This window comes from Microtus pennsylvanicus, chromosome 4 (assembly GCF_037038515.1).
Source record: "Microtus pennsylvanicus isolate mMicPen1 chromosome 4, mMicPen1.hap1, whole genome shotgun sequence".
Taxonomy (NCBI): Eukaryota; Metazoa; Chordata; class Mammalia; order Rodentia; family Cricetidae; genus Microtus; species Microtus pennsylvanicus.
Genome location: NC_134582.1, coordinates 26,973,456 through 26,994,465, shown reverse-complemented (window position 1 = coordinate 26,994,465; position 21,010 = coordinate 26,973,456). Strand labels below are relative to the sequence as shown.

At 41.6% G+C, this 21,010-nt stretch overlaps 1 protein-coding gene across 1 annotated transcript in view; it reads right to left on the bottom strand.

Moving 5' to 3' along the window:
* Fbn2 (fibrillin 2) overlaps window positions 1-21,010 on the bottom strand; it is a 197,124-nt gene that overhangs the window by 87,161 nt on the left and 88,953 nt on the right. The window contains exons 9-15 of the mRNA XM_075968617.1: window positions 14,530-14,682; window positions 13,296-13,508; window positions 12,054-12,191; window positions 4,626-4,745; window positions 2,774-2,899; window positions 1,782-1,904; window positions 68-190 (exon numbers count right to left, since the gene is read on the bottom strand). Of these exons, the coding sequence (XP_075824732.1) occupies window positions 68-190; window positions 1,782-1,904; window positions 2,774-2,899; window positions 4,626-4,745; window positions 12,054-12,191; window positions 13,296-13,508; window positions 14,530-14,682 (996 nt within the window). The remainder of the gene's footprint in view (window positions 1-67; window positions 191-1,781; window positions 1,905-2,773; window positions 2,900-4,625; window positions 4,746-12,053; window positions 12,192-13,295; window positions 13,509-14,529; window positions 14,683-21,010) is intronic.

The window sequence follows — 21,010 nt, the reverse complement described above, 5'->3', positions numbered from 1 at the left end:
ATATATCCTATTTTATGTTATCAGAGATCACTAGGGACTATCAGGCCGTCACAGAATGCTCACTTACCAACACATACACGTCCATCCACTCCCACAGCCAGGCCAGGGGGACAGTCACAGCGGAAGGATCCTTCGTTGTTTATGCAATGTCCATTCATGCAGATGCCTGGGGTCTGGCATTCGTCAACATCTGCCCAGAGGAGGACAAAAGATGGTCCATTACAGAGTAGAAGGTTTGCTCTCTAAACTGGTCTATCCTACTAGCCTTCCAACTGGGCAACTTGCAGAAAGAATATATAAAAATGGCAACTGACCTTCTATAAAAATATAGACCTTTCAAGCACATTTTGTAGAAGGCTGAGTAAAATCTGCTGGATGCATTGAGGGAAAAAGAGAGTCTCATAATATCCATTATTTATTTGATTATCTTGTTTACTACTATTATTATGTAATTCAAGTTAAGCGAAGTAAATATCTACAAATCTATGAACAATTCTTGCAATATTTTCCACACAGAAATAGATTCTGTTCTGACATTAATCTCAACATTTCCTACCTAACAGAATAAGCTGAGATAGTCCATGTAATCTTCAGTCCACTTGCAATTATCAAATGCTGTCCAAATCTAAGCAGCTTTCTTAACAGCAAAAACACACCTCAGACACAGAACTGATAAGCTATGGCCATTTCAAGACACCTAGAGTCTAACATTAGTAATGAGAAAATTGATAGAATATGATTCCCAGAAGGGTTGACAGGTGAAAGCTTCATACACACATTTAACTTTCCTAAGGAACCCTGAGATGAAGCTCCAGACTGCCATGCAATGCTGCATGATACAGAGAAATGCTGGTCACCTATCCTGTGCTAAGTCTCAGTCAACTGACCTGGAGATATCAAGGCAAACCTATAGCTTTCCACTTCATCTTGTATTCCTTTTCTTTTCTTTCTATATTTTTTGTGGGGGGAGGAGTTAAAAGCTATTTGTATTGCATAAACTTAGTCCCATATTATATCCCTACTGTCCTGGAATTTCAATGACATCATTGGAATTGGTAATGAATCTTATTTTATTCAGGTAGACTGGTAAAGTGGAAGGCAGAAAGCGTTCATTGAGCTGATTTCCTCTAAGGGAGGAAACTGAGATGTAAATAAAAGCTTGCTTCCAAGGCAAAACCACAAAATGAGTTCCACGTTACGAAGTTCTGCTTGTGAGCATGAACGTCATACAATATCATATAATTCTGGGAGGCCTCTATTTTGATTATTAAAATTATCACTAGAACTTAGAAAAGCTAATGAAAACATTCAAATCACATCTTCACCGAATTAAGATCATAAAGTTATGATGTGTTTCCAAATGACCTGTAGATCACTGCTATGGAGAAGATGTGATACTGTGTCCATAAGGAGTGGGCATAGAAAATCCAGGCCTGGAAATAGATAAAAATGGCAGTTTCGCAAGGTGTTCGCTTACTCTTATTCATTTAGCCAACAATCAGGAAGAAATTATTTCCATACTGTTTTCTTCAGACATGTTAAAATCAATGTGACATTTCCTTAATTTTTCCTAGACCCTGTTACCTTGCAAAGGCACTCCTGTTTCTAAGCTCACAGAGGAGTTTCCCCTAGGAAGCTTTAGGTATCTCCCTTGCTGAACTAGCAAGAGAGGTGAATAATGAAATGGAAGTAAGGGAAATGGAACTATCCTCGCATGATTCACAGATGAGAAAAGGATGGGTCCAGTCACGGTGACTGTCTTATCTCAACGCCGTGCGTACCTGTGCAGTAGCGGCCGTTCGGAGCCAGCACGAACCCGGGCTTGCATATGCACTTGAAGCTGCCGTCTTCATTGATGCACATCCCATTCAAACACATGTTCGTAGTGGTACATTCATCGTGGTCTGTGGCAGAAGACAGCATGGCTTTGACCCTGGCCTCAGAAAACCAAGGCTTCCTCTCCTTCTGTGGTCTCCAGTCAAAACTACCTCATATACGATCCCTGTGCTTGTGGGTACTGCTTCACTTTTAAAAACCATTTAGATTTCACTTTGAGATTATGATATAATCACATCATTTATCTTTTCCCTTTCTTCTCTCCAAACCCCTCCCATGTGCCCTTCTTTGCTGTCTCTCAAATTCACGGCCTCTTTCCCCATTGATAGGGTAGCTGCTGTTAAAACCATATAGACAGTGGCTTTTGTTTTCCCGAGAAGGTAACACGGTTTCAGTGGGTGTCCGGTTTTTGATAGAATTAAAGTATGGTAATCCTCAGTCAGGTTAAACGAGCTGGCTTTCCTTAGCGAATGTGTGAGTCCCACTTCTGACATCTATTGCTCAGCTAAGCATGCCAACCAAGGATGATTGGCGTGCCAAACATTCCAGTCAGTGACCATGGATAGCAACTATGCCATATTCTCCCAAATTCAGAAGGAAGCTCCTTCTCTATCCTGTCAGCGTTATGCCTGGCATCTAAAATACAGCACAGCACACCGCAGAAGAATACCTGTTATTTATACTTAAGTATGCACTGCATAAGAAAAACAAGAGACGTCATAAATCATGAGTTGTTGTGACATGACTAATTAATTAATTCTATCATGTCATTTCGATACTCATGCTAAATGCATTCATATTTTATATACCTAAGTCCTGTGACCAGCTTTCTGCCACACGCGAGATGCGGGAGCCTTTGTAGAAATCACGTATGTGGTTCTAAAGAAAATGTATATCCTCTAAAAACCGTTTTCAAGGGAGAGAGAAAACGCCATACCGACACAGTTTTTCCCATCTGTGGTTAATTCAAAGCCAGCGTTGCAAATGCACTGGAAACTTCCATCTGTGTTCACGCAGCGGCCATTTTTACAAAGGACGCCATTCTGGATGCACTCATCAATATCTGAGATGACGAAAGAGAGGCAAACAGCATTCCTTTGCAATGCTTGTCAATAAAAACAGGAAGAGAATGCACGCGACTTGAAATACTCGCTGCATTTTTACATGTGATACCCAAGAGCGTGTTGCTTTCTCACTAACTTGTCTTCTTGCATAGAAGGTGTAAGCAATTCCACGAACCGGATAGTAGGTAAAGAGGGAAAGAAAGAGAGAAGGATGACAAGGTTGTCATCACTCTGACTTCAGGGGAAGACCATTTCGAGCCACTAGTGCTTAGGGTCTTAGCTGGGGTCATTCTTGTGGATTCCTGGGAATGTCCCTAGTGTCAGGCTTCTCGCTAGGCCCATAATGATGCCCTCAATCAAGGTATCTCTTTCCTTGCTCTCCTTCGTGTTCTTCTCCCCTTCTCTTTCTCCCCTCTTCTTCCCCTTTGGCCCACCCTTTTCCCCACGCCATGCTCTCAATTTTCTCAGGAGACTTAATGGTCATCATAGAGCCTTCATCCAGCAACTGATGGAAGCAGATGCAGAGATACATGGCTAAGCACTGGTCTGAGCTGCCAGGGTCCAGTCAAAGAGAAGGAGGGAGCGATATGAGCAAAGGGGTCAAGAGCATGATGTTGATACCCACAGAAACACCTGACCTGAGCTAGCGGGAACGCACTGACTCCAGACTGACAGCGGGGGAACCTGCATAGGAATAGACCCTCTGAATGTGGGTGACGGTTGTGTGCTGGGGCAGTCTGTGGGGCCGCTGGCAGTGGGAGCAGGGCTTATTCCTAGCGCTTGAACTGGCTTTTTGAAGCCTGTTTGGGGGAGATGCCTTGCTTAGCCTACATATAGTGGGGAGGGCTTTGGTCCTGCTTCAAAGTGATATGCCAGACATTGTTGACTCCCCATGGTAAGCCTTACCCTCTCTGAGGAGGGGACGAGGGGGGCAGAGAAGAGGGGAGGATTAGAGGAGGGGAGGGAGAGGAAACTTGGATTGGTGTGTAAAACAAGAAAAGATTGTTTCAAAACTAAAGAAAAAAGGAAAGCGAGAAGGAAATGGGGTGCAGTGAGATTAGGAGTGGTCTGGGAGGGGGTAGGCTGGAATTATTAATGCAGCTGTTTAGGATATAAGGGATGAAGAACTTAAAAGTCAGAACCTAATATTGGGTAAGGGAAAGAAATCACAGAATTTCTGGGTTAAGGGCAATAAAGACCAAAGGCAGGCAGGAGAAGTCGATCCAGGCAACCACCGCCCGTGGGCGAACAGGAAAGGGGAAGAGAAGTGGAGTTGTCTGGTAGATGAATTCCGAGATGCATCAGCAGTAAGGTAGGGTTTGGATGACGGTGTTGGTGGATGAAGCCATGGGACTCTGCATGCAGACAAGGCACCATGTGGTGTCGGATTGCGAGTGGGGCTCAAAGAAAACAGTCATTGAAAACGACAATATCTTAAGCTCAGCGAAGGGTAATGCTGATGGTACTGGGAGGAGGAGGCCATGCTGTATGGGCAAAGAAGGCAGACTGAAGTGTTTTGAAGCCAGATACTACATTGCCTGGGTTCTACATGCACACAGTGCTTCAGTTGAAAGGGAGATTCTCCAAGGGCATTACAAAACAAATCTACTATGCAAGAGTGCTTAAGCGATTCGTGCCTCGTTTTAGTAAGTTCCCTTTAACTCCAACAGCTTTGCTGACTATATCTCACAGAGCCGTTTTCTCTGTGCAGAAACCCCGCTTTACCGATGCATGCTTGCTTCGTAGGAGTCCTCTGGAATCCAGCGTGACATTTACAGTAATAGGATCCAGGTGTGTTAACACAATCTCCATTAGTGCAGGGATTTGATGTGCATTCATCAACATCTGTGAGCAGCAAAAGAAACCATTACAGGCGTCACTCAATTTGCAGAAATGTTTGTTTAAAGTGCATTTAGCCTCCTAAACTTGAGAGAAGGCCAGCCCGTGGTAATAGTCTAAATAGCGGAGTATTTATAAATGAATGAAAATTCCTTTCCTCAAATACACAGCGTCCAATGTGAAGATTTACAAAAAAAAATAATGCTTATTGGAGAGTACTAGAGAATTTGCTTTAATCAGGAAATAATGATTTTTTTTTTCCAACTGGAATAATGCCCAGTGATTAAGGGCACAGACCTTGAAAAGCAACAACGTGAGTTCCAACAGACTATAATAGTCAGTAACTACAGCAAGCTAGGCAACATAGTAGCCTAAGGCCTTAGACAATGTCATGAGAACAATGAATGGTTTCTAAAGATACACACACACACACACACACGCACATGCATGCACACATACACACACGCACACATATGAACACCACATGTGGTCAATACAGTTAGTTTTAGAGAACAGGGTTGATGGACTATGGACTTTCTCTGCTACTGGGTTATGGACTCAACTATCTAAACACAACTAGGCATTCACCGAGGCTTTATTTTGTAGTAACAAACAAAGTACACAGATAATGAAAACTGATTAAAAAGCATTTTTTTCCCTATTAACTCCAGATTTCCTGCAGGTCTTAAAATTGGCACTGAGGATTTTTCTCACAGAGAATAGAATTCTATGCAATTACTACCTGATCTGAAAGACGAGAAAGCTGGAGTTTTTTTTTGTAGTCTTTTAAGGCCCAATTAAATGTGGCTCCATTTGGGTGTGTAAACAAAGGACTTGGCTTGACATTTCAGACCAGGCAAATCCCAGGGAAATCACTTGTGCCAGTGTAAGTTGAATTTATCCTCCCTTAGCAATGCTCACTAAATAATATTTTGAATGCTGGCAAGTTAAAGGAGCTGGCGTGGTGGCTTGCCATCCCAGGTACATGCAGAAGCCATCAGCATCATAATTTTAGCTACACTGGAGAAAGCAAGGCGATCTCTTCGCAGGGTGACTATTTTAATAAACAGATCGCCACTCCTTCTACAGATGTTCATGCCACAGGACTGCGCTCTCTCAATCACACCAGCCTCGTTTCTATAAACCTTCAGATGGAGTGTAATTAAACCCTCGCTGGTAAAAGAAGGCAAGGCAAAACAAAACCTCACGGTGAATATAATTAAGACAGCAAAGTTTAACAGGATTAAATGGTTTTTCAATTCATTCAAAGGCCCTTTCAGCCCATTAAGACTCACGTACATTGATACTTTTGGTTGATACCATCAATTCTACTGAGCCAAAGGAATGAAGCAGGAAAAACAGGGGAAGAGAGAGTTTAAAGCATTAGCAAACACAAGTGGTATTACCGGTGCACTTCCTACTATGAAACAGCACCTCCAGTGCACAGTGCTGAGAATCACTTCGTTTGTCTAGATGGACTTTACTGATGTTCAACCATTAAAAAGGATCCACAGAGGTATCTTGATGGAAGTCCCAACATAACACTGTTTAATTGAATAAAATTAGAGACCACACAGCCAACTTCCCCTTTCCAGGTAAACTGTCTGGGAAGCCATGGCAAACCGGAAGAGGCTACAGCCTTCAGCATGTCTTCCTACTTTAAGATCCTACACCCATGGCTTATTGTTACCATGACAACTCTTCCTGCCACCCTGTCATTCAGTGATATAAAAGCTGTCTCCTAGTCTCCAAGGGCCCAGCCAACAGATAGGCTGTACCTGTTCATTTATTTTTATTTCTTCGTTGGCAAATTAATTAAGTTGCTTTATATGTCCATATGCCTTTTAAACCTCATTTGTTGATTTTTGTTTGTTTAACAGGATTATGATTTGTTGTGTTCTGTTTTATTTTTGAGACAGGGTTTTTCTGTGTGTATTCTTGGATGTTGTGGAACTTACTCTGTAGACCAGGCTGACCTCGAACTCATAGACATCTGCTTACCTCTGCCTCCTGGGTGCTGGGATTAAAGGTGTGTGCCATCATGCCTGGTTGAATTATATTTAATTTTCATTTTTTTTTTTTGTTCCGGATCAAATCCAAGATCTTAAGCATGCAGGCAAACACTTCATCATCGAGTTCCTGCCCCAGCTACCAGAGATTTGGTTTCAGAAGAAGCACAAGTCACTATCACTACCTTCTGAAATGTTCATTTCATGTCTCTTCTCAATTCTGGGTCTCATATTCCAGTACGGCAAAGTGATCACATTTGCCTTTCTTAAAGGGACAGAGAGCAGGGCAATGGTGGCGCACGCCTTTAATCCCAGCACTCGGGAGGCAGAGGTAAGCAGACGTCTATGAGTTCAAGGTCAGCCTGGTCTAGAAGAGCTAGTTCCAGGACAGGAACCAAAAAGCTACGGAGAAACCCTGTCTCAAAAATCAAAAAAAAAAAAAAAAGGGACAGAGATAAACAACTATTAGAGTCACTACACTGTTTTTTTTTCTTCTCTGACTTCATTAAGGACTGAGAAAGGTTAAGAAGAATTCATGGGAATCTTATGAAAAAATTGTGGAAGTATTGACTATTAAAGTTTTTGAATTTTCAGACACTATTTGAGTTTAAAAGTTTATCCTTGAAAAATAATTTATATATTAATTTAGATACTTTATTTGAAGAGCTCCGTTTTACCCGTAGCAGAAGAGGAATGGGTTTATTTCCCATTGTCCTATAATGCAATGACAAGAGGTAAAATGATTTTAACAACCGCGTGACTCACACAGGCACCAAGACACTGCAGAACTTCATACCAAAAGTAGAACAAGAAGATAAGAGGAACATGCTGAGCAAAGGCCACTGGTTTCAGGCTTCAGGGACAATTCTAGAGGCAAGAAGGGGGAGCCTAGGCAGTTTGAATGCTCACCTTACTAAACCTGGATGGAGGTGGGTGGTCCTTGGACTTCCCACAGGTCAGGGAACCCTGATTGCTCTTTGAGCTGATGAGGGAGGGGGACCTGATGGGGGGAGAGGGAGGGAAATGGGAGGCGGTGGCGGGGAGGAGGCAGAAATCCTTAATAAATAAATAAAATTAAAAAAAAGAAGGGCCAAAGGTTTTTTGTTGTTGTTGTTGATGTTGTTGCTTTAATGTTTAGCACAGTGATTTCCTTATGCTTCAGTAACCATCTAACAGGAGTTCCAAATATAAAGGCAAATTTATTACTCCTCAAAACAATGCCCTATTTTAAGGAGGTACCATTCTTATTCTAGCTACTAGAATATTAACTACTAGTTAAGTATTCACCCAGTTTTTCCAAAAATGCTAGTTTGTTCCTTATGAACTCCAAATGATTAAAATCTGACACCCCAGAAAGAGAATGGTAGATTTAGAAAGACCAAAAACTTTTTTTTTTTTTGCTGAAATTGTGCTTCAGTATTAAGCTATGCCTGTGTGAATTATAATAGTGTGAAAGAGAACCTTGATGGGATTTCATTGTTGAACAATGAGATCCATCTCTATCATAACCATGCATATCTGGGCACACTGCAGAAGCTCTAGGTTTCCCTAACATAGTAAACCATGCAGATATACATTCTCAATGCCACAGCAGGCAAGGGTGATAAGAAGTGTAACAAGAACCCTTCCTTCCTAGGGCTTAATATGCCAGGCCCTTCAATGTTAAATTTTTAACCAACTCATCTCCTGGGCATGGCTGGGTGTGATCTATGTACCATCTTCGGGTGAACTGAGCAAAATCCATGGCTATGATTCTGTGGAGGATGATGTTCAGGGAGTGGCATTTGCAGAGGGAAGTCAACTTGAACAACCCAAAGCTTTAGTGGGGTTCTAGCTGTCCTTTCTAGGCATGAGTCTAATGTTGGACAAATGGGTACACCTTTGGCTAGTATCTAAAAGTATAGGGTATTTTTACAGATATGGCCATCTGCCTCAGGACTTCAGACTTGGTAAGTCCAAATGAGGAACCTAAACAACATATCCAGATGCAGTTTTCAGTATCTGGGCAACACCATATGTGATGGGTTGTGTTTCTCTTCAGTGATTCAGAACGTGAGGAGAGAAAAGGAGATGTGCTGAGTATGGCTTTTTATAACCCCCCCCAAGGAAATTCTGATTTATTCAGAGAGTGAAGTCATAGCTCCTATAGAGCCTGCTTCTGAGCTCATTGTATTCTTTTGCGTTGTCATGTCACCAGCTATGACTCTAAATCAATAGATGAAATTTAGGGACACAGACTTTTCAAGACTACTTTTTAAGTGTGAGAAAATGGTGGCATATGCCTTTAATCCCATCATTTTGGACGCAGAGGCAGGTAGATCTTTGGGTGTTCAAGGCTAGCATGCTCAAAATCGTGAGTTCCATGGAAAGCCAGAGGTATACTGGCTTTTTTAAAAACTTTTTTTTTTAAAAAAAACTTTTGTTTTATAAAAGGTAAAGTAAAAAGAGAGAAATGAAGAGAGATATAAATTGATAGAAAGATAGATAAATAGAAAGATGATAGATAGATAGATAGATAGATAGATAGATAGATAGATAGATAGAGGGAGGTAGGGAGGAAAGAAGGGAAAGAGAGTTGACAGCTTCTGAGTTCATATATGGCTGGTTCACATAATAACTGGTCTCGAGGTTTGGTCTATGGGCTCCTAGATGCCACTGGGATTTCAGGAACACGATTAAGAAACTTTTTCATTTTCACATGAAGATCTCACTGCCTTCTTCAACTGTGTGGACGTTTTCAGTGACAGGACAAAGCAATGCTCGTTCCTAAGCCCAAATGAAAGCCACAGTGCCAAGGACACGCAGCACAGCAGAGCAAAGAACAGTCCTGTTCAGCAAAGAGCAGTGTTTGTGACAGCAGAATCGTACCATACATACCCTGAGCTGTGAGTGTGCTTCCTAAACTCTCTGAGAGCAGGAACGCATATTACACACCGTTTCTGACTGAGGCACCTCAGCTGTCTAAGAAATGAATGGCCGCACCGTTCTTTGTGAGCCGTGTTTTGTCACAGAATACTATGTTTCCTTGAAGATGAGCTGACATGCAAACCAAAGTTCTTCAAATGTGTGATTTATAAGACATATTCTTGAAGAAGAAACACAAGAGCCTGTCCCTTTAAGGAAATAAAAATGTCTAGTTGATGCTAAAGTTAAAATCCCAGGCTTAAAGTGGTTGAAGAAAAGAATACTGCTGATTTTCTAAAATTTAACAGAGTTTCTTCTACTGAATCTGAAGGTGGCAATAGCAAATGAGTTTCTTTAATAATGGTGAAACATCTTGGCTATAGGACAACTTTTAGCGCAGGGAGCCATTGTTTTTCTGGTGACATCCAATGCCCATTGAAAAATTCACCCAACATACAAGACAGGCTGTGGACTGAACACAACAATCAGACAGTTTGTTGATGATTCCACATTGCATGGAAGCTGTAAGAATCACTGCTTATTAGCCTTGAATGGAATATCAGAGAAGATCCACAATTATCTAAAAATCCTTCAAGACATCCCTCTCCTTTCTCAAGTATTTAGCTGACATAAAATTGAGTCTGATTGCATTTTTTTTTTCAGCTAAAACAACCTATCTCAGTTGACTAATACAGACACAGAGAGTCTCACTTCTTATTTTTGGTTTAGAAAAGACTCTCCTTTATATTTTTCTATACCTGGTACTTACATTGATATGCGATATTTATATTGTTATTTAAATTTGACTTAAAATTTATCTTTATGTTAAATTGTGTGTGTGTGTGTATCTGTGTAAATGCATGTCGCCTGTATGTGAGTGGCTGTGGAGACCTGAAGAAGGTGTCAGGTCTCCTGAGACTGGAGTTATAGGCAGATTCTTGGCCCCTTGACAAGGACACTGGACACCAAATACAAGTCCTGTGCAAAAGCAGGAAGTATTCTAAACTGCTGAGACATGGCTCCAGATCCTGTCATTATATTATAAAAACTTTTATTTATGACTATTCTGTGTGTGTGTGTGTGTGTGTGTGTGTGTGTCTGTGTGCTCACTCATGCATTTCAGGTGTGTGGAGAGGACAGAGCTTGATATCTATGGTGGTTTGAATGAAAATGGCTCCCATAGGCCCATAGGCAGTGGTACTTTTAGGAGGTGTGGCCTTTTTGGAGTAGGCGTGGCCTCACTGGAGGAAGTGTGTCATTGGGGGGTGGGCTTTGAGGTTTCAGAAGCTCAAACCAGGTCCAGTGTCACTCTCTCTTCTTGCTGCTTGCTGATATAGATATAGAACTCCCAGCCACCTCTCCAGCACCATGTCTGCCTGCTTCCTGCCATGAGGATGATGGTATAAACCTCTGAACTGTAAGCCAGCCCCACTTAAATGGTTTCCTTTATAAGAGTTGCTGTGGTTGTGGTGTCTTCACAGCAATAGAAACCCTAAATAAAGCAAGCAACATCCCTGTTTTCCACAATTCCTCTTCTTCTTCCTCTTCTTCTTCTTCTTTTTTTGATGGTGACAGGATATGTTACTGAACCTAAATGTCCCTGACTGGCTAGACTGGTTGCACATCAGGTCTCAAGGGTCATCCTGTGTCTGCCTCCCCATTGCTGGGATTACAAGAACATAATACTTTGAGCTCTACTTCCCATGCTTACAAAGTTCATACTTTACCAGCTTGGTCATCCCCATAGCTCTCTGACTTCGTTAGATACAGCCCTTCTGAATCTAAGAAATTAATGCTTGTAGACCATGGTGGCATACTCCTTTGATCCCAGCACTCAGAAGGCAGACACAGGCGGATCTCTGTGAGTTGAAAGTCATTCTGGTCTACAAAGTGAGTTCTAGGACAGCCAGAACCACATAGTTTGTCTACATACCAGGACTACATACCTTGTCTCAGAAAACCAAAAGCAGGAGAGAGAGGAGGAAGAGAAAGAATTAGTTAATGGCTGTAGTCCTATAGTCAGAGCCAGCACTTTTTAAGAGTTTAAATGAGTCAGGGACCATAATATTTGTATATTTATTAGCATTGCCACTTCAAAAGGATCAATGAATATTGCTCTAAAAATACACTCACTTTAAAAATTTAATTTAGAGTAAGGATAAGAAACTCTACAAAGAAAGGAGAAACAGATTATATGCAGGAAAAGAGAGAATTAGGAATTCTTGATGTGACTTAAGTCAACAACCAGTTAAGGGGTCCCAGGATAAGGCGAGAGACATACACATCAGAGAGACAGCACATGAATTAGTTTTACTTCAAAAGATCGTATTCAGTCCCATTTCATCTTACAGTCTAGCAGCTATGTGAAAACTCAAGGAGGATTAAAGAATTGTGAGCTTACCTATGCAATCTCCGTTTGCATCCTGTTTATAGCCCATGTTGCATTCGCATCTGTAGCTAGAAACAGTGGGTATGCAGCGTCCATTCAAACACAGGTTGGTGTGGTGCTTACATATGTCTATTGTCTGGTTGAGAATTGCTATGGAAAATTATGACATAATCAGGCTTGATCATCATAACATGCACTATTTCCTTGAACTGATTTTCTTAGACGCTTAATAGAAATTAAGTATATATCAGAAGACTCCGTTACTCCATATTTTATTAAATCATATTTTTCATTTTGGAGGTGTTTGAAATATGTGTGTGTGTGTGCATGCATGCGTGTGTGTGTGTGCATATGCATGTGTGTGCGTGCGCATGCATGCGTGTATATGTGTGTGAGTGTGTGTATACATGTGTGTGTGCGCATGCGTGTACTTTAGTTATAGCCATTCTCTGTTACACTCACGTTTTTATTAATTTTAATATGAAGGATCTTATAAAAAAACAAATCCTCGAGACACATGGTCACAAGTTACACTTGTTAAGTCACACATCTGGTAACTCTGCTCGTGACTTTTAAAAAAAATTTCAGGAATGTTCTACCATACATGTGAGCACTTTCCACTTCTTTTTCTTTTTTGTAACTTGCTGAATATTTAGATGTAGCAAACAGGCAGCATGCCAGAGAGAATAAACATAGCAGGGTGGGACATTATTAAATATTATTATCAAGAACTGTGCTTTTCAAGACCGAGCTTAAATGTCAAGCAAACAGATGCCAATTCTGCTCTGAAACCCACAGTTCTCAATTTCAAGCAGTTTGACAACAATGGCAAAGCACGAGGGAAGGGGGATGCGTGCGTTAGGCTGTTTGGAGAGGCCCCGAGCAGGGCTTGCTTTATCTCATCTGAGACACGGTGCTGGGACACCATCCAAGCCGTATATGAGGAGAGCAGCAAAACAGGCCAGATGAACTGAGTCCAAAACATGCTTCCTAGTGACGTCACCCAGATCGCATATTCCTGGACTCTCATTTGTATTTTGGAAGAGCCTAGCTCACATATTCTATTGTTCCAATTTATCAAAAGGGTTGAAGGACAGATGAAATGTTTTCCTACCACATTTTCTTAAACTTAGTATTAGTGTATTTTATATGCGCGCGCACACACACACACACACTCTTACACACACATGCTTATTAATATAATATCACTTGAGGCTGAAAACTCAAGAATCTAGAGGAAATGTGAGTACTTACTTAATCCAGTGATGATGGGTCCCTGACCCCCGGCTCCAACTCCAGTTCCCCCAACACCAGGAGAAAAGCCGTTGCCTCCAGGGATGGGGAGGAAGCCTGCCCCTCCTGGGCCATAGCCATTGCCATTGCCCCCCGTGCCTCCAGGTCTAGAAACGGAACTCCCTGGAATGCCACCCATTGGAAGGCCATCCAGGCACAGCCTACGGTATTCCTCTGTAAGAGAAAGAGTGTGGTTAAACAGAAACAGAGAGTTCTTGCCGCAGCACTGAAGCCATAGGTCAGTTTTACTTGGTCTACACAATATGAATAAGAAGTTAAATATTTTCAACGCTATATATTAACAAAAGCAAGGTATAGGTGTTTCAAAAAATATTTAAAACTAATGATCCTCATTATTTTAACTGACTCGCACAAAGAGCCCTTTGTGTGCACCCCTGTATTTTAGCCCCTAAGTGTAACTCATAAAATTCCAGGCATAGCTATTATTGCAAGAAATTTACTTGAGCAGGTGAAAAGCTTTAGGAAACTCATTCTACGTGTTTGGTTATACTTGAATTCTCATCAGTATTATGTCCACCCAAATTTTATGTCTGTTTTCTTCATTTTTAAGGGATTAGATATTAATATAGACCCAGAACAAAGTTTTAAAATAAATTTTTGCAGTAGTTAGTATCCACACAGCTTTAAAAAATCTTTGCTTAGTTGTATATATCAAAACCAAGTAAGAAGAAGCAAGGCTGTAGCAACTGCCTAATTGTCCTAATTATCATGGAATTAGGGCCATATATTAGGGATCAAACTTGGTGGCGTCTTATGGTTTCATGCTTTTGAGAGAATGAAGAATGTCTCATTTTTCCTTTATAAAGGCATGCATAAGATGCCATTATTAGCAAATTTCTGAAGCTTGAATTATTTTTGAGTTTCAGAATTCCACATAGGAAAGATAACAAAAAATGTCAACATATTCGATTATGAGGCCGTGATCATACTTTACTATTCATGCTGTGTCTTCTTTTTCATCCTAGGGGATTTTTTCAATAGAAAGGCACAGGCTACAGGAGGGATTGATCCTCAGGTCAGGAGAAAGGAAAGGAACTATGGTAAAGGACTGGCACACTACAAGCCGGTGGTGATCCAGATAAACATCTGGTCTGCTTCAAGAAGGGCAGAGATTACCAGTGTTACTGACTTTCTTAATACTGTTGCTGCCAAGGTGACACAACCCGCCACTCACCAGAGCCTCTGACAGGACAGGCCTCAGGAATGGTTCCGATGCCCCAGCAGCGGCCGGGCTCACAACAGCACTGAGCCTTTGCCATTCTGCCCGGGAGTTCTTGTGCACAGCGACCGTTCACTAGGCCAGAGAAGCACGTGCCCATTCTCTGATCTGAAGATGGAAAGGGAAAACAGAAGACATGGCGGAATTACCTCCAGTTGCTACAGCAACTGTTTCCCATGTTAGGCGAAGTAAATTGCATTGATTTATTTTCCTTAAACCAGCTCATTCCTTTGCCTTTTAGTTTTTATACATCTGATCATTGCTTTAATTTATTTATTCAGGAAAGATTCCTTTAAATATACTGGTTCTATGATGAGTTCCTTGAATATGAAAATGAAAGATAGGTAACTCTGAGGCAAGCTTCAGTGGCAAGCCAGACAGGTCTGGTGCTTGGGGAACAGTAACAACCCAACCCCATCTTTGCAACCCTGTTTAGGCTTGATCAAAATCCTTTAAAAAACAAGAACACCACCACCCTCAAGAAAAAAACAACAACAAAAATAACGATGACAAAACAGGGTTGTGCTATGTACCAAGGCTGGCTTAGAGTTTTCTATGTATTCTAGGCCAGAATCACCCTTGACCTAAACAAGTCCTGCTCTGCCATTGAGATCCATGTAGCTGTTCACTCTACAACAGCATCTAACTGATGGATGTGCTGCTTTAAAGATCAATCAGAAGTCACCAGAGACGCTGACGTCTGAGTACACAGACTGCAACGGTACAAAACACAGGTTCCCAATTGACTAAAGAAGAGGGAATTGTAGAGGCTACTGTCACAGAAGCCCTAGAGTCACTATGAAATGATTATGGGATTTGAATGCCCTGTTGTGAGGGTTTGCAGATGGGATGGTTTAAATTAGAGAAAAGAAAATGGCTGACATGTTTAAGATCTTGACTATGGTGAGAACTTAGAGAAGAGAAGGAAGAGGCATGGAAAGGACACAGGAGACGTAAGGCAGTAGTCAGTACCATGTTGTAAAAAGCATTGGGCAGAGACATCTGAAGGCAGAGCGAATGGGAAGTCACCCACATGCTGGATATAAGAGAAAGCATGGTGGAAATTTCCTGAATTTTGATTTGCACATTTCAGATGGCAATGGCTAGGAAATAAACAAGCTGAGACAATACAAGCCTGTAATCCATCATACATTTGGGATGTCGAAGAAATGAGCTTGGAACCCAGGAGAATACTCAAGGCAGAGGGGTGTATCTGTGAGTTGTCATTGCATCTAATTAACTGAAAACTGTAAGGCCGTGAGATACCTTGTAAGAACTAAGGGTAACTAAGTCAGTCAAATATGGATGAGACATGAAGCAAGGTGAAAACTCAGAAGTATCATTGAGTTTGGCAATTCAGTTATCGTAAATCATTGGTACACTATCTGGAGGATTTGAGGTAGGAAAGTAACAGATCGAATTTGAGTCTAATAGATTTCATTCTGTCTGCTAAACTGAGAAAGAATCAGAGTGGCAGGAAACACTGGACAAAAGACTATCAACTCCGTACCACACTGGAATAAAAATCCAGGTCATCAGCAAGCTTGATGGACAACCACCTTTCTTTTCCCAAAGGAAAAAAAAAGTTATGTCCAGTTAATCATGTGCTTTGAAATTTGATCAAGATCCTTTGTCACACAAATAAATAAACAACAAAGCCCCCAGGGTTCTAACAGGTAGCCAAGGTAGCCCTAGAACTTGCTGTGGAGTCCAGAGCAGCTTCAAACTCGAAACCACCCTTACTGGGCCTCTGAAGTGTTAGATTATGAATGGATACCACCATCTTGATGGTTATGAAGATGCAGTCAAAGACATGTTCTCCCTGATTGTAAAAAGGTACAGAGCAATACTGAGGAGCATCGCACCGATGATGCAAATTGACAGAGGGAGAATCAGTTTTCTCCATGGACAAGCTTTTCGACAGGTGGCACAGTCCCAAGTGGTCAGTCCTAAATACAAATACATGCAACACTAAATGGACTCAATGAGCTGCACACACACGCACACACACATATGTAACAATATTAATTAAAAAAAAAGAGGTCATCAAACTGAGAAGGGCATGGGAGGAGTTGGAAGAGGAAGAATGAGGGACAGAAGTGATGCACTTACAATGCTCATAAAATTATAAAAAATTATCGCAAATAATGCCAGTAATATAAACAGCTGACATTCTTGTATTAATTCCATAGTCTAACATAAATACATCATTTCCTCAAATGGTCCATAGCGTCTTCAGAGGGCTTCCAACCCAGCTTGAAACAAATGATCTGGCTTTCAGATAGCCAGCAGGAAGTGGAATGCATCCTTTCATTTTTCAATAGAAGCTTAGCTTGCTCAAAAGCAAAGCACTGAATTTGTTGCATGTATGGCCTAAAGCCATGGGAGACACTGAAAATCTTAGGAGCTGGGTTTGAACAGTTTGTAGCTGGGAGTGATATCCCAGGTTAATTTCTATTGTGAAGTGAGACATGGGAACACATTTTAAAACATTCATTCTAGGAGCCAAAGTGTCATATGCTTAGCTCTACCTGATGGCTGTGCCTCTCATGAACAGAATGGAAATTGAAACAAGAAAGCCCTGGACTCTTAAAAATAATCCCCCAAACTATAGAATACAACCAATGTTACAAGGTAGGATGGAAACATGAAATTTGCTAAGGCTTCTGCATGAAGGAGGTTGTGGCACTTTTGACCCATATTTACTTCCATAACTGTATTTAACTCTTCTTACTCATGGACCAGGGCTGGTGGAAAAATGAAATAAAACAATAAGTCCCCCATGTAGATTGTCTACATGGTATGTCCCTTTTAATAAAATTACCCTGAAGTACAAACATGTATGAATAAAAAGCTCTCTGTTGGCCTGAAAAGCAAGATTAAAAGGGAGCCTACAAATGAGGTGAAGGTGGGTATCTTAGGTCTTAAGTGTGCAGTTGGGTTTCACTTTTCAGATTCTATTAAACAATGGCTTTGCCAAACCTGTTACAGTCTCACAAGGCACAAGCATGCAGAACAGGAAATCTAGACACCGCCCACCATGGTGTAACAAAGACAAATGTCCTGAGGGCATTGGTGACCTAGTGAGGGCAGTGAGAAATCATGCCTGTCTCTATTTGGAGCTGTGGAGAGAAGGAGGTAACTACCTTTTGAGAATTTATAACCATAGGCTCTTCCCATATAAACAACATTGCTTTTACAATTCATAGCATGCTTCTGTTTTGACAGATGTCAAAGAAACACACTGTATAACTAGAAAAAGCCAATATAAGCAGAGCAGAACACTAAGAAAGTCTCAAGGGATTTTCGAGAACTTTCAAGAAACAAGACTAGCCAGTAGGGAAGTAAACAACACAAAGAAACAAGCCTCAAGGAAGCAAAAGAATCTGAAGGAGCACTGTTGACTATTTTTGGTAACAGAATAATCAGACCAGTCCTGCTAAGCATTAACCATTTTAAATCATTAATAGTTAAATACTGATTAGCCACTAAATTGTTTTTAAGGTTTAAAGCTGTGAACGTCTGAACTATGGATAGTGTAAAAGAGGCTGCACACAATGGAAGAACTGTCTTAGACAAGCTCTATGGAGTCTGTGCCTGAGAGGGTCACAGCTGGGTTAAGAAGGCTGCCACATGCAAATGAAGAGTGGTTACTGCTGCGGTAGGTGTGTGCGCACTCATTCTCTTCAGGAGAGTTCTGAGACTGGGATCAGAAATGCTCTAAGGAGGTTGAGAAACGTGGAGATGAAGGAGGAAGGGTGATGATCTGATAAGAGTATTGGAAGAAGGCCTAGACAGAGTAACAGCATGTTCTACAGATACAAACCTTCCAGAATTTCCAGCAATGTCCTAAGGCAAGCTCAGACCTAAGAAAACCAATAAATCCAAAGTGGGAAAAAGAAGAGGAAACCCAAACTATATAAACTAATGCTTATAGAAGTCCAAGGTAAAAACTTTAAGTAAATCTAGTTCCATAGTAGAATTGGAACAGCTCTCTTGGTGATGGACAGGAAGAGAAATCTGGACAATAAAGTCACTGAGTTTGATCTCACAGACATATCTAGAGTCTATCAGCCATATGCTCTCGATATGTCTGTGAGATCAGGTCATATTACATATGACCTGAAGAGACATGTGTGGAATAGTTAGTAAAACTAAGCATTTTCTATGCCACCAGCAAACACCAGACACTTCTCTGATCTGAATGAATGTCATGAAACCATGAGCACTCTACACACTTCAGCACATCTCCTAAACCAGGCACACTATCCATTTAGAATAAGGTAATGTATATAAACATGTAATGAGCAATGTGGCAAGTGCATCAGGGGGCCGTTCTATATGGGCTCCAGACATTGGTTGTGGACTGGTGATGTGGGAGCCGTCTCCTTATACAGGCTGGGATACTGCAAGTTCAGAAACCTGCATCTGCCATGGGTACTGAGGGGGGACTAGTCATCTGCCATGGGCACTGAGGAGGGACTGGTCATCTGCCATGGGTACTGAGGGGAGACTAGTCATCTGCCATGGGTACTGAGGGGAGACTAGTCATCTGCCATGGGCACTGAGGAGGGACTAGTCATCTGCCATGGGTACTGAGGGGGGACTGGTCATCTGCCATGGGTACTGAGGGGAGACTAGTCATCTGCCATGAGTACTGAGGGGAGACTAGTCACCTGCCATGGGTACTGAGGGGAGACTAGTTATCTGCCTGGGTACTGAGGAGGGACTAGTCATCTGCCATGGGTACTGAGGGGGGACTAGTCATCTGCCCTGGGCACTGAGGAGGGACTAGTCATTTGCCATGGGCACTGAGGAGGGACTAGTCATCCTCCCATTGTGTACACACAGCTCTACTTCACACTGATGGATATACCAGTGGGATCAAGAAAGCAGGACTTCATTAAAAAAATCATTGCACATTAACTAGCCTTTTAATTATGTATTTTAGTTCACATATTACATTACCATCACATAGGAATGTGGAAAAAACTGATAATAAAAGAGTCTCGAGCTCTTTTATTGGAAATCTCGAGCTAATGTCGCACACACTTAGAAAACTGGGCCATATGTGCGAGGGTAGGGGCAGAGAGGGAGTACTGTATAGAAAATAATAAATGTTTTCACAAACTTCATGATCCCTCTCCTCTAATAATAACCAAGAGATAGATGGCATATTTCTAATCCCTTGAATCAAAGCACACAGAATATTCTAGTACGAGGTATGGAACAGTGGCATCCATGGTTAAGGTCCACAAAAAGATGTCCTGTATAGGAAGCCAGTTCAGTCCGGCTGAGTGTGCCTGTAATTCCATGGTCCTTGCAAAGTACTGCATTTTATCAAGAAAGAAGACATTTAGAAGAGCACCTGGCAGAAATGGAAGCTTCCCAGGGACATTATTCATTGAAGCAAGGGTTTATTAGAGCCAAAGCAGAGAAAACCCATGAAACAATGGTCCTAACCCTTGGTGCGCACTCAACTAGACGGACACAGCAAAGAGAACACATTAAGTCCACTCCGCTAGTCGTCTCCTGACTTTTTAATTGCCCAAGCAGGCTTTGTAAGTCTTGTTTACCACTGTCCCCAGAAAGAGGAAACATTTTTCTTCCTCTGAATAAAGTGTAAATCTTTATTGAAACAAAATCAAGGTATGGTTATCGGAATGTGCCTCACGGGCTGGCATTTACTCTAAATTTGATTGATGAAAACTGAATGACAGGGTGCACTGGGTGATGAATCCTTGGGCAAACTTGGAGATGGCAACCTGAAGCACATATGTCTGTGCTGAATGATATCTGCTCGTTAAAACACAGAGCAGAGAAGCTTAGTCCAGGTCAGAATACTCGTGACAGTTGGTTCCCTGGTACTGGACAAATTTCCACATTTCTGATGGCCTCGCTCCAGTTTGGGCTACTGTGGATTAACTCTACAAATCTGTTGTTTTCCAGGATAATTTTTATGAAAATTTCATGTGGATGTTATTCAATAGAAACTGAACCAGGAACAAAGAAAGAAATTGAACCACAGAGGGAATTGGGCTCACTGCTTCCCTTGAGGTAGTCAAGATGCCTCCTTGTCTCATTTCATCTCTGGGCACTCCTCCTTAATTATTGGTCTTCTTTTATATGATTGTGAACTAGTTACTACACTGCTCACCCTGGATTTCCCTGTGGGCTGTGTGGAGCTAATCTCTGGTCCTCATGCTTGAACAGCAAGTACGGCATTGAGTCCCCTCCAGCCCTCTCCTTTAGAAGTTTAATTATCAACCTTTAAGACATTTTTGTGATTCTGTGCATGTGGAGGTTAAAAGACAACTGTGTGGAGTTGGTTCTCTCCTTCCACCTTTCTGTGGGTTCTGGAGATCAAACTGAGCTCAGCAGGTTTGCATAAGGACTCTACAGCTGGGCCATCTTGGCAGCTCTCGCCTTTTCTTTT